At 35.0% G+C, this 14,287-nt stretch overlaps 1 protein-coding gene across 1 annotated transcript in view; it reads right to left on the minus strand.

The window, feature by feature from the left end:
* CNBD1 (cyclic nucleotide binding domain containing 1) overlaps positions 1-14,287 on the minus strand; it is a 438,365-nt gene that overhangs the window by 351,761 nt on the left and 72,317 nt on the right. The window contains 1 exon segment of the mRNA XM_024126961.1: positions 5,231-5,389. Within this exon segment, the coding sequence (XP_023982729.1) occupies positions 5,231-5,389 (159 nt within the window).

Here is a 14,287-nt window from a genome sequence, read left to right on the forward strand (position 1 = left end):
GGCCACAGTCATCTCTTGCCTAGACCAATTCCATATAGTCTTCTGACAGATCATCCCAAATCTCCTCCTGGTACCCACAGTGGACTCTCCACACTTGACCCATTACCATGTAAATCAAAACACATCATTCCCATTTTGCCTATCATACCAAGATTAAAAATCTACCACAGCCTACAAGACCCTAAGTAGTGATCAGAGGTAGCTGAACGCTACCTCTGAAGCCTTATTTCCACCAACTCTTCCCCTCATTCAGGCACTTTCACAACACTGGCCTCCCTTGCTAATTTTTTTCAATTTGCAAAGCACATTTGCCATCCTGAGCTCTTGCACTTGTGTTTCCTCTGCCTGGAATTCACTTCTCCAAGATATTTGACTCACTATCTCTCTCATTTCATTAAATTATCTGACTTCTCTAATCATTTCCATCATGCCCTATACACCTATTCATCACTAGTTTTTGTTTCTAATACCTATCACTAACATAATATATATGTGTTTATTATCTCTCTTACATTAGAACATAAGCTCCCCACAAGGGCAAAAATATTTCCTGTTCACCACTGCAGTCCCAATACCAAGAGTATGTTCAGAAACATGTGGGAATACAAAAGTATATATTGAATTCATTTATAAATGAAAAATAAAATCAAAATTATTTATAAATTAAAATTCCAATGCATATATTAATTCATTGTTTTTAATATTGTTTATTCATGATCCATTTCCCCTCTTTCTGAAATACTCTCTTTTAAAATGCTATCTCTTACCAATTGAATATAACTTCAGTAAAATTGTAAATTATAATGTACAGCCCCCATCAGCATTTATTCAAGAGGTGAGTATTGAAAACAAACTACAAAAATCTGACTCCCTATCCCTGAAACTAAAGTGTGAGCCTAATAACCCCCAATCAAAAATAGTTGTACCTGATTGAGTCCAGTGTTGTACCAATGCTGGAGAGGGTGTGGAGAGAAGGGAATCCTCCTACATTGTTGGTGGGAATGTAAATTGGTATAGCCACTATGGAGAATGATATGGAGGTTTCTTTAAAAACTAAAAATAGAGCTACTGTATGATGCTGTAATCCCACTCCTGGGCATATATTTGGAAAAAAACATGTTTCAAAAGGATACATGCATGCCAGTGATCATTGCAGCACTGTTTACGATAGCCAAGACATGGAAGCAACCTAAATACCCATCGACAGAGGAATGGATAAAGAAGATGCGGTACATATATGCAATGGAACATTACTCAGCCATTGAAAAGAATGAAATAATTCCATTTGCAGCAACATCGATGGACCTAGAGATTGTCATACTGAGTGAAGTAAGTCAGACAGAGAAAGAGAAATATTGTATGATATGCCTTATATGTGGAATCTAAAAAGAAGTGATACAAATGAACTTATTTACAAAACAGAAACAAACTCACAGACATAGAGAACGAAATTATGATTACTGGGGGGGAAGGATGGGGGTAAGGGAAAGTCAGGGAATTTGGGATCGACATGTACACACTGCTATTTTTAAAATGGATAACCAACAAGGACCTACTATAGAGCACAGGGAACTCTGCTCAATGTTATGTGGCAGCCTGGATGGGAGGGGAGTTTGGGGGAGAAAGAATACATGTATATGTATGGCTGAATCCCTTTTCTGTACACCTGAATCTATCAAAACATTGTTAATTGGCTATACTCCAATATAAAATTAAAAGTTTAAAAATAAAAAAGAGATATCCAGAGGTGCATATCATATCCAGCACCTAATACTTCTTCTCCATTTTGGGAGCTATCCAATATTCTTCCACAGGTTCCCCCTCTACCCCCTCCCTTTTTTTGGTTGTTTGTATTAATTAGCCAGAATCGGTTTCTGTCGTTTACAATACAAAATTTAACTAACACATATGATAAGCTTATATTCAATCTGATATACCTCAAAATACAAAATTTAACAGAAAGTTTCTCAATTCTCTTTTTTCTCTCTCTCCCTTCCATTGTCTGTTCTCCACACACACTTCCCTATTACAGTGTACTGTAGTTACTCAAACGCTTCCTCTCTGGTGACATTCCCCATACATGCCCTTTGCAACAATTTTAATGTTTCAACGTCATCTATCCTTCCTCCCATCTAGCACTGTTTACTCAGAGTTGCTGAACTGAAGTATAAGTTAAGAAGTAATCGATATGATTAAGCCAAAATACACCAAATTATCAATAATCGATATTCTTAATCTTGTCAAGCATATTTGCATTTCTTTAAAAAGAGATTACTGTTACTCAAAATTAATTTGTTAAAATTTCAGATAGGTAGATGTCCCTGGTGGTTCAGTGGTTAACACTCCACGGTCCCAATGCAGGGGGCCCAGGTTCGATACCTGGTCAGAAAACTAGATCCCATATGCTGCTACTAAGAGTCTGCATGACGCAACTAAAGATCCCTTGTGCCACAGCTAAGACCCAGTGCAGCCAAATAAATTTATTAATTAAATAAATATTTTAAAATATTTTTTCAAGTAGGATGAGAAAGTGAAGAATTTTAGAGAGTATAAGTTAGTTACTTTTTTAAATGTATTAAATGACATCACTCAAATATTCTGTGCATCTGATAATGGTTCATTTAAAGATAAACAGAGGGCTTATAGACAACTTACCCATCAATTAAACAGATTTTAGTTGAACTACTTTTGTGTGAATACATAAAGCATACAGACCCATTACAAATGTGATTAACAGAGTCACAATGAGATTTATAATGTTACCAAATAGGGCTAACACACCCCAAGGGGACCCTCAGTCACCTCTCCCTGCATTTTTGGGGGGTGGAGGCAAAAGCAATAATTTGTTTCTAACCAATAGACTATGGAAAAGGTTATGGACTATGAATGCCTTTAATTAGGTTATATAAGACATCATCTTAGCAGAATGAGAGCTAGAGAGACAGAGACACAGACAGAGAGAGAGAGACTCTCCATTGCTGGTTTTGAAGATTTAAGCTTCTATGTTGTGAGAAGGTCTGAGAGAGAATGATATGGCAAGGACCTGTGTGACTTCTAGGAGCTAAGAGGAACCCTCATCTAGAGCCAGGAAGAAAGTAAAGACCTCAGTCTTAGAACCAAAAGGAATTAAATTCTGCCAACAACACGTGAGTTTGGAAGAGGACCTCATGCTCTGGAAAAGAGTGTAGTCTGGCAGATACCTTGATTGAAGTCTTCTGAGACATGAGCAGCTAAACTTTGTTCAGAGAGATAATAAATGTATGTTGTTTCAAGCCACTATATTTATGTAATTTGTTACACAATAATAGAAAACAAATACACTCATATACCAAGGAGACAAGAAGATAAAAATCATGTCTGTAGAACAGTCATAGATTGTGGATTTAGCACATCCATTGCTCTTTTACTTACTAGTTTATCATATCCACTTCAAAGCATTGATGTGAGGATTCAATCAGAAATTTTATGTGTATATTTTAAAGCTTTGTGTGAATATTAAACATCTCATAAAGGTGAGTTTCCTCCTCATTTACTCTGATATTTAACTCAGTGGGTGTCACAGTCCCACTCATTGGAAGCAGTCAAGACCCTCATTCTGAAGAGTCACATTTGGACAATTCTGAGCCACTGAAAGTGGGAGCTTGCAGTACTTCAGGATCTCCTCTGCCCACCCACCCACCCATTGTGTCACATGTGAGTGAGGAATGGGTTCTGGAGATTACCACTGTCCCAGCATCTATTGTCTACAGTATTTGGAGACTGGTTGTTATATGGACTCCACCAAGGTCCACATCAGGATGTAGCAGTAGCTTCTTTGTTTATTCTCCCTTGTGTTTAGATAACCTTCTACCATTACCCATTTTCACTTCAGTCCATTGCTCACATGGTGCTTGGCTCTCATCCATTTCTTGTTTCCATCCTGATTTGAATGTAGATTTACTTCCTAGTATTTTGACACCTTGCTGGAGAACCATAGCCACTTGAGCTCCTCCTGCATCTAAGATAAGAACGTTTTTGTTATCCAGAAACTGCTACCTTTTAATTTTCAGAAAGATGAGGGTTGAAAATCCATTGAAAATTCTGCAGCCCAGCACAATCTGAAATCAGCAGCGAGTGATTCATGGGTTTCTAGACACTTAAAATTTTTAATCCAGTACATTTTTATTCAACATTATGGCTGACATTTCATTAAGAATGAAAATGGCCATAGCATCCTATAGCTCCAATAATTTTCAGTGCTTTAGTGATTTTTCTATCAAGTATATTTTTAACACATTCACTGAACACATTCTAGTTAAATTCCCTATTTTTTACAGCTTACCAGTTTAACTGTACCCCTGTATGGCAGGTGGTTATGATGTCTCTCTCTACAATTCCCTCACACATGCTTTCCTATAAAGTAACTAGTCTTTGTTGTGTTTATTTTTTGTCATTCTTATAAGTAAAGGTATCAGAAATCTGACCATTCTCAAATTTCCTGGAAGCTCTGACTATATTTTCTCAAACTTGCAATTACAATTGAAGAAAAGTACTTATGGCAGAGAATTCATAGTGTATTTCTCCAAACATAAATACCAGATTTTTCATTTTTCATCCACCCTACTGGTCTTTTAGCCTCAATTCTAGTATGATACTTTTACTTCTGGCCTTGTTTCTATTGTCAATCTCAATTCCAGTATCCAACACTGTTCTGTGGTTTCCTTTCAACTTTAGTTGTATTCACAAATCCAATACCATATCTAATAACCAGCCTCCACCCAGATTTAATCCCCCTTTTATCCATCTTCATCTCCTTCAGGCAATTGTACCCCAGTCACAGCACAAAGCACTCCAGAAAATTAAAGAGAATATGAGGAAAGTTTATTTAAAGGCTCTTTGTTGGGGAAGACAGTTTAAATTTGTGAAGGACTGCCTAACCATAAGTTAGTGAAATCTTAAACATAATTTTGGTTTAGCATAATCAGTAAATAACACCTATTTTGCTTGCAGCTTAAAATTAAAATGATGTGTCACAATTGGATATAGTACCAACATATCCATTCCATGCCATGAAGACTGAATTGATGAAAATTGCACTCATCTAGAATCAGTCTCCAGTATTTCCAGCTCTCCTGAGTCAGTCATTAGTGCTAGTTTGTAAATAAAGTACACTTAGCTGCAAACAACTAACTTTTAAAAAAATCTATTCAAAAGAATTATTCTACTACAAGAAGTAATATATTTAAAATACAATTTCTTTAAGATAGCCATGAATTCTATTAACTTCTCTTCAGATTTTTTTGGTCCATATAAAGTATGGCCACCATGTGCTTTTTTAACATGGACAGATATGTTGTGAGAATCATCAGGTTGTTGGGGTTTACTTTCTGCTGTGCCTTCAGCAGGTTTTCTAAACAAGGAAGCGTAATATTTTATGGTGTTGTATTTCGTATAAAAATTGCTGACATGACTGTTTACTGTCAAGAGTAGAAATGCACTGTTCTGAAGTAATTTGGCATTTTAATAATATATTCCTTCTCAATGCCTGTTTTTTTTCCAGTCATTAATAATGCAATTAAACACATATATAACATATTTTCTATGTACAGAATTTGATTGTAGGTATTATATAACAGTCCTAAGTGATTGAAACATCTTCTGTAATAAATTAGGTGCATATATTTAGGGAAATATTTCAAGTCAATGGTCACCCTTCTTTTACACTCTTACAGTTGTTTTTCAGTGTTTTGTGTTTTGGGGGGTTTTTTTGGCACTAATAATAAAAGTACTTTTTTTTCACTTTTGTTTCCAACTGGTAAATTATGAACGTCTTGGAAGCAGCCACCATACTTCATTCTTGTGCTATAGTATGTTACACAACTAAGTCCCTAAGAGATGTGTGAATGAATGACCATTTCCCATTTATCCTTCCAGCTCAGAGCTTTCCTATTAAGAGGTCACTAAAAACTTAAGGAGGGCTTCCCTGGTGGGGCAGTGGTTGAGGGTCCGCCTGCCGATGCAGGGGACACGAGTTTGTGTCCCCGTCCCGGAGGATCCCACATGCCGCCGAGCGGCTGGGCCCTTAGGCCATGGCCGCTGGGCCTGCGCGTCCGGAGCCTGTGCTTCACAGTGGGAGAGGCCACAACGGTGAGAGGCCCGCATACCGCAAAAAACAAAACAAACAAACAAACAAAAAACCTAAGGAAAAGCAATCTAACAAATGTTGTCCACCCTTAAGAAAAAAAATAGTGGAGGAGATGATAAAAATCCAAATGATCATAGATTAGTCACCTTTAACTATATACATGAAAAGATTTTTTTAAGTTAAATATAAGATAAACATTATGTGGAATAACAATAACAATCATCACATTAACATCTAACATATACCTGAGTCCTTTTAAAAGTGCTGGCTACTATATTAAACATTATATACATATATCTCATTAACATTAACTAAGTGAAATAAACTATATGATCCCCAATTTAATAAGACGAGGAAACTGCAGCTTAAAGAGTTTATATAATTTGTCTAACCACTCATATCCACTTTCCAGTATAGCTGGAAAGAGTTTTTTGCAATCTAAAGTTCACAGAACATTAAAACTTAATAGCAAAACTTACTTATCTGATATATACAGAAAAAAGATAATTTAGCATAATTTACAAAGATAAATTAAGAGCCAAAATCCATTTCCCCTTCTACCACTTTCACAGAAGCTCAGCCATTCTATCCATAGAGACCTAGGACACTATTTAAAACTCTATTCCTAGTTACATCTATAAATAGTAAGTACAGTAAAACTCAGCAATGGTTAAGATTCAGATATAAAGCAATTGGCTGCTTTCCTCCCCCCAGCTCTGATTCTCAAATGCAAATGGAATAGAGTTCTTATCTTCTAGAGGAGAGAGGTCTGTGGACTGGAGGGCAAGGTGGAGGTAGACATGGTAAACTTTGTGAGGGAAATTTAGAAAGTGAGTCCCCATGGACCCAGTATTCTTCTGGTTCAAGTTCATCATATTTGCCCAAGGCAAGAGATTCCTGGAATTCCTGCCTTTACATTGAAAATCTCAAGGCAACCAAAGGATTCAGAATAGTCCCCAATGATATTTAAGATATTTGAAGCCAAGAAGGGGATACCAAACCACCAAAAGCAACAGGAGGAAATAGATGGTCATATATATTAATTAATTAACTGATTGATTAAGTTGTGTCCTATGCTCTTTGGGAAATGGTAGAAAATAATCCTCATCATTATATTTATATACTAAAACTAGCAACAATTCAATATATATAATCTAACATTTTCAGTCATATAAAATTCAAAATCATTTTATTCGAGATTAATAAATGTGCAAGTTGCCAAGGCAAGTGGGAGTATAGGAGGTTGTGGACCTGATTCACATCTTTTCTGGAGCTATGTTTGTAATCTTAGACTTCTCTATGTTTCTGTGTTTCACAATTACCTGTACCTTTAAATTTTTAGTGAAATTTTATACTGGGTAAAATCTCTGATTCTCATAAGTCTAATGTGATAACTGAATCCTTTGTGTTATTCTCAGGCCTCTAAAGATTTTTTTTCTTTCATACAAGTCCTACTTGTTACATGATAAGATTGTTCCAAGATATGTAATATTTGCACTATTATGTTACTTGTATATATGTAATAATATTTCTGTAACCGATATGTTTAGGATTTTTTAAATAAAATTCAGTTTTATTGATCATTGTGGTTGCATAAACTATTTTTCTCTTTTCCTCAGTAATCAACTACTTTAATAAGCTCTTTTTTTTCAGTTGACCATCTTAAGGATTTTTTGGGTGGTAGATACAAAGGTGTCGATGAAAATAAATGGAAAGAAATTTATTGCTTTAAATGCATATAGTTTTTTAGAAAAAATAGTTGACAATCTATGAGCTAAGGATCTATCTCAAAAAGTAAAAAAAGAAGAGCAAATTAACCCAAAATAAGTAGAAGTATATAAGTATATAATAAAATTGGAACAAACATATCTAATAAACTTGGCAAAACATTAGTCAAGTACAAAAAGAGAGAAGGCAGGAATAAATAATATCAGGAATGAAAAAGGAGACCTCATCACACATCCCATAGAATAAAAGATTATACTATGAAAACTTTCATGCTAATAAACTTGAAAATTTAGATGAAAGGAAAAAATAGCTATAAAAGTACAAATTACCAACTGACACAGGAAGAAATAGAAAATTTGAATTTTTCTAGATATTTTAAAGAATATAACTATTAAATAAGAATCTCCTCACAAAAAAACTCATAGCCAAAGTGGCCTTACTGATAAATTCTACAAACTCTTAATAAATAATAAAACCAAACACCTCAAGAAAATAGAAAAGTCATATATACTTTCTGTCTAGTTTTATGACATCAACATAGTCTTGATATCAACATCTGGCAAGGATTTTACAAGAAACAAAAATTATAAGCCAATATCATGATGCAAAAATCTGGAGAAAAATATTAACAAACTGAATCCAGTGATAATTTTAAAAGCAAATATAGCATAGCCTAGTTGAGATTACACCAGGAAAACTATTCCAGAAATGTTATTCAACACATTAACAGTACACAGGAGAAAAAACATTAATAACTAAATAATATTTAATATGATACAATATGCATTTGTAATCAAAATCTTAGCAAACTGAACACAAGTGAATTTTCTTAATATGACAAAAGTACTTTCAAAAAATACAACACTTAAGAGTGAAATATTAAAACTTTGTCTCTGGAATCAAAACCAAAATGTGCATACTGTTCTAACCTATTTAATACTATTGTGGAGGTCCTGGGCATTAAAATTAATATAACTAAAAGTGTACAAATTGGAAAGGTCAAGTAAAGGTATTATTTTTTCAGATGACATATTATATACATGGAAAATGCAAATGAATCTACAGATACTAGAATCAATAAGAGAATTCGGTAAAGATGCTGAGTAAAAGTTTAATATACAAAACATTTATTGTATTTCTGTCTTTATATTCCTTAATATCTAATGCAGGAAGGCACTAATAGAATAATCAGTCTTGTAAATGTGCTATTGAAAGATGTTAAAAGTGATATGAAGAATTTATACACGTTGTGAAAACAACCATAGGGTGCTTATTAGAGTGTAAAAGAATATAAAAACTTTGCTTGCCAGGAAAAGACAGTGTCTTTCAGAGAGAGAGATTTAAGCTGAGACATATAAGATGACAAAGAGTTAGACAAAAACTATTCCAGTAAGAAGCTAAAAGGAATTTTTCTGGAGAAGAAACTTCTAAAAATGCTAAATTTTACTCAAAAATATTTTTACCCTGCCAAATAGGCATAGCCTCTATTCAGCAGATAAATATTCTCTATTAATCTATTCATATTTTTTTGGCATCACCATGTCCAATTATTTGTGAATTAATTTTTACTCCAAGTAAATTATATGGATGCACGAAATTATTTTTAGAATTGGATAGATACCATAGAGCACTAGTAATTTTGTAACTCTATTCCTTTCTCTGCTATCGACTTTTAAATGTTTTTGGCATTGTTTTGCATGTAAGCATGAATCAAGACAATGGCATCAAACTAGTAGCATCTAATTCCTCATTGCCACACATTTGCAGTTTTAAAAAACCAGAAAAACAGTAATTTTACTTAATCTTAACCCTTTGACCCTTGAGTACACTTCTTTATGATACTTTGCGTGACAAAATGAGAAGTGCAGATAAAGTATTTTTGTGGCATTCTAAAGAAATTGTCTCAAATAAAAGTGCTTCTACTACTGAGTTGCAAGCTGAATTATCCACTTTCTTCATTGTGCTGTGTATTTACTTGCAAGAACAACCAACCAGCTACAATAATTGACTTGGATGTTTAGGATATATTTTTTCAAAAATGAGTGAAGTGGATTGTCACTTCGAGGAAGATACAGCATATGTTGCCAATGATAAAATGCAAGCTTTCAAGTGAAAATTAGAAGTTTGGAAAACTTGTACTTCCCAGTACTTAAAGGCTTCTCTGATGAGATCAGTTGTTATATTAACAATATCACAATTGTGGTTTTTTTTCAAATATTACATAAAGAAACATGTCTACATTTGCAAGATCTGCATAGTTCAATGGACCAATGTTTTCCAAATGACCAATGTATGTATTACAAAATCATACATTGGTAAAAGAGCCATTCATAGTGCAAAATATAGTTTTTATAGATAGCAGTGTTTTTTAATGGGCTGTATTCTAGATTTTTTTTAATGCCTCAGTAAATTCAGGTGATAGGGATTAGCACCAACACTAAGCAAAATAAAGTAAAATTTTGCATGCATTATCTCATCCAATCCTCCAACATCACTCTAAAGTATGTCCCCATTTTTAGATGAAGAGACTAAGATTCAAAGTTTGACTTAATTTTCTTAAGGTACCATAATTGCCAAATTACAGAACTGAAGTTCAAACCCAGATCTGATTAGTCCAGAGGCCATCACAAAACTTTATCCTCCATATATCCTTGGATCAGAGCTCTTACAAGCTTTTTTATCATTCTTCAAAATCCTTCTTTAACCCCCTCCACCACTTTTTTGTAAATGCATATAAATTTTACTAAGTAGTAGTTACAGCCAGAATAATATATATACTCTTTCTAAAGATATTTTCTGTAGGATTCTTCAATCACTTTTTTAAGAAACTGAAGTCATCCTGACATAAAAATAAAAATTAAATTCAGTCACTTCAAGTACACTAAGTTAATTCTATCTGTTGATTTTAGCTTAATTATCATTAATGCCAAACCAGGGAAATAACAATGGGTAAATCCCCACCCCCAGGATGAAAGTTGGTGAATTGCAGACTTTATTTCATGCTGAGCAAGAGTGCTGACTTTGTCCCACACATTGCCAACATACCTAAAGTTAAAATTGAGGAGAGTTGAAGGCAAGTTCCATTTTAAACTCTTGACAGTCAACATTGGAATCCTGTCATCCCTTATAATATAAGAAAGAATATTTTAAGGTTAGACAGAGGTAAGCAATATTTCCCTGGTTTCTACTGAATTAATGTCCTTGACAAACTCAAAGTCTTCTCTTTCATTTCCAAAGAGCAATAGAAAATCCACAGTTAAAAATGAACAGTTGGACTTACATGTACTCTACAGAATAAAGCAGCAATACATTTTCCTGAATATATGACAAGCTATACAAATATGCAAGAAAGTTAAGTTGTTTGGAGAAGATTATTTCACAGATTTACCTCCTAAGGATTAATTGAAATTGAGCCTCAAATCAAAAACTTGGGATATCTAAAGACAACTTTTAATATAGCAGTATATTAACATATATTTATAAAATAATGATCAAATACCACGTTCTGCCTTTTCTTATAACCTAAATTCCCTCCAGTCACAATTAAATTCAGCAAACATTTCTTGAACACCCAGCCCAAGCAGAGTTCATTGTGTTCATTATCTCAGCTCCCAGGTATGAATCATTTCCATTTTTCCATTTAATCACCCTACTTTTTCCACCCACAGAACATTGCTGAATTGGTCACACACTTGGGTGATTACAAATCTACATTATCTAATTTTAACTGATCTTTGATTTTGCTCAGCATTCTTAAATTAACTATTTGTCGAGCTCTCATGCAGTCACCTCAATGGCTTTCATCTAGTTCCTTTTCCAGCCCCATTTCCACATTCTATAGACAGCCTTTTTTCAGTACTAATGCTCTCTACCTGACCTCTATATAGGAATTAATGATTATTATTGACTGTTGAGAAATAATGATAAACCCCATTCCAGTTATTCAGCTGTAGTGTCACTCAAGCTGAACCTAATTTTGATTGATTGATTGATTGATTGATTTGTCTTTGCCAATATTTTGTTTAACACAAGTTTACTGCAGGAATTATAATAATGTCACTTTTTTTTTTTAAGTTGAGGCTTTAAAAAAAAATATATTTATTTATTTTGGCTGCACCAGGTCTTAGTTGCGGCATGCAGGATCTTTTTTTTTCAATTGTGGCATGTGGGATCTAGTTCCCTGACCAAGGATCAAACTCAGACCCCCTGCATTGAGAGCACGGAGTCCACTGGACCACCATGGAAGTCCCAGAATAATGTCTCTTAAGAAGCCAATAAATAAATAATCTCCAAACCAATGATAATTTTTTTAAAAAGTCCAAATTTAGGTGAGGTGTACCTTTTTAACAGTTTGTTCCCAGGAGAGTTGGCTTAGTAAACCACAAGCTGAAGGCACAAAAGCAAAAGTCGAATGTTGCTGTTGGAGCACACTGCTAGGGAACGAAGACTCAAGTGTTGACCGGTTAAATGATCTTGGTGGGGCCGCTGAACTGTTTTCACCGTTGCTGGTAAAAGGTCTTACCCTGACAGGAAGCTAATGCCCCAAGGTCTTCAGAGACCTATTTTGATGAGCAGAGTCGCCTTGCTGAGGCCAAACTTTCTCAGATAGTCCTCACGATTCTAGGTATTTATAGTCTAAATGTCCCCTCAGCATAGTTGCTTATCCATTTGTTCTTATTGATCAGCCCCCGGTGGTGCCCCTCAGCAGCTGAGCTACAGAGTGCTTCATCAGCAGCCTCAGATGTCCATGATGCTCTCCTGATGCAACACCTTCGCTCTTATAGCAAAACAGCTTTCCTTATAAAAACAATTTCATTCTTAGATCAACTTTGATTTATTGAAGAGAAGAATTAAATGCAGAGAAAATGTGGCCTGTGAATTTTCAGAATTTCTCTTTTGATTTTATATTAATCTCCTCAAGGAAGTCTTAACCCCATAGGGCTAATCTAAGTAATGAATGGAACCCCTAATTTGGGGAAATGGAAGGACCAATTTAGAGACAGGGAGGCAAATTTCCTGCCAACAATATTATACAACCTGGAAGAAACTCCAAACTTTCAACCATATCCTTTTGAACCATAGAACTGACTCCCTTTGAATCAAAGATGGCTTTTCTCCCTTAGTTGCATATGGTCTTTGACGAATAGGATTTATAAGACATCACCATCTACATTACTTCTTCAGCTGAACTCATAATTTCACCATGTCCACTACCTAACTCTTAACTGATGGTATCACATTTTTCCATTATTGGGATATTAGTCGGTAATTCCATGCAATACAGATGGTATCAGCAGGGATCTACTGGCCCCTTAAAATCTAAATAAGTTCCCATGAAAATTCGTGCAAGTAGAAAGCTCTTCCTAAAATTTCAGCAATTTCCTAGGAGATTACATTCTGATGTTACCTCTGCCACTGTGCTTCTTCCTTAAATACTCTCTTTATTCCATGTCTTATTTATCTAGAAGTAAAACCAACCTTTCTTATATCTCCTCAGCAAAACTAAATTAAATTAAACCAAGTACTCAGAACATTTGTAAGTATAGTAGAGTTCATCAAATGCTGAGCTTATCTTAGGTGTTTGTATCACATATGACACAGGTACTTGAAATCCATTAATAGATCTTTCTTTCTTAAATGTCCTTACCCCCATGCCCAGGACCAGTGGGTTCTCCTCACTCAGTGCACACCTTCCTTCAATTATTTCCTGACTATTCTTGCTTCTTTTCTACCCCATTTTTGTCTGCCTTTCCTCACTCCTGACTTGCTCCACAACTCCAAATTAGAATGCCTCTACCTAGCAGAGCACTCCAGCCCTCCTCAACACCTACTCCCAGACACTTCAGGAAAGAAGTATGATAAAAGGTCCTTCCTTCTGGCAAAATCTATCATTCCTCAGTGGTAATCATAAACATAAATGGCATTTTTTTTTTAGACTCAGGATTAAAACTTTCTTGTATCATTCCACTTTGATACAGGGAAATCCTATACATGTAGGCAATTTCTACAAATCACCATCACTTTGCTACAATTATGCCCAAGCCATCCAGAGTTTCATTTTTATGTCATAGTAAAGTCTTTAATTTGGGCCACAAAGGATGACACCAGAGCATGGCTGAGGCAACCAGTTAGATTTCTATAAAGTTCCCTCCTCTTCCCTTCATAGAATTCTTCTAAAGGTCAAAATATTGCTCCTGAACTGGCATGACAGTCTTTCATTTCTCCCTTGTATTTCTCTCTCCCCTTTCTTCCTTTCTTCTTCTTTCTTTCCTTCTTCTCTCTCTCTTTCCCCTCTCCCTTTCTTGCCTCCTTTCTTTCTCTTTCTCTTCCCTTCTTTCTCTCTTTTCTTCTTTTTTCTTTCTTTCCTCCTTCCTTTTTTCTTTCCTCTCTTCCTTCCTTCCTTCTTTCCTTTCTTTCTTTCTTTCTTTCTTTTCT

Source organism: Physeter macrocephalus, chromosome 15, assembly GCF_002837175.3.
Source record: "Physeter macrocephalus isolate SW-GA chromosome 15, ASM283717v5, whole genome shotgun sequence".
Lineage (NCBI taxonomy): Eukaryota > Metazoa > Chordata > Mammalia > Artiodactyla > Physeteridae > Physeter > Physeter macrocephalus.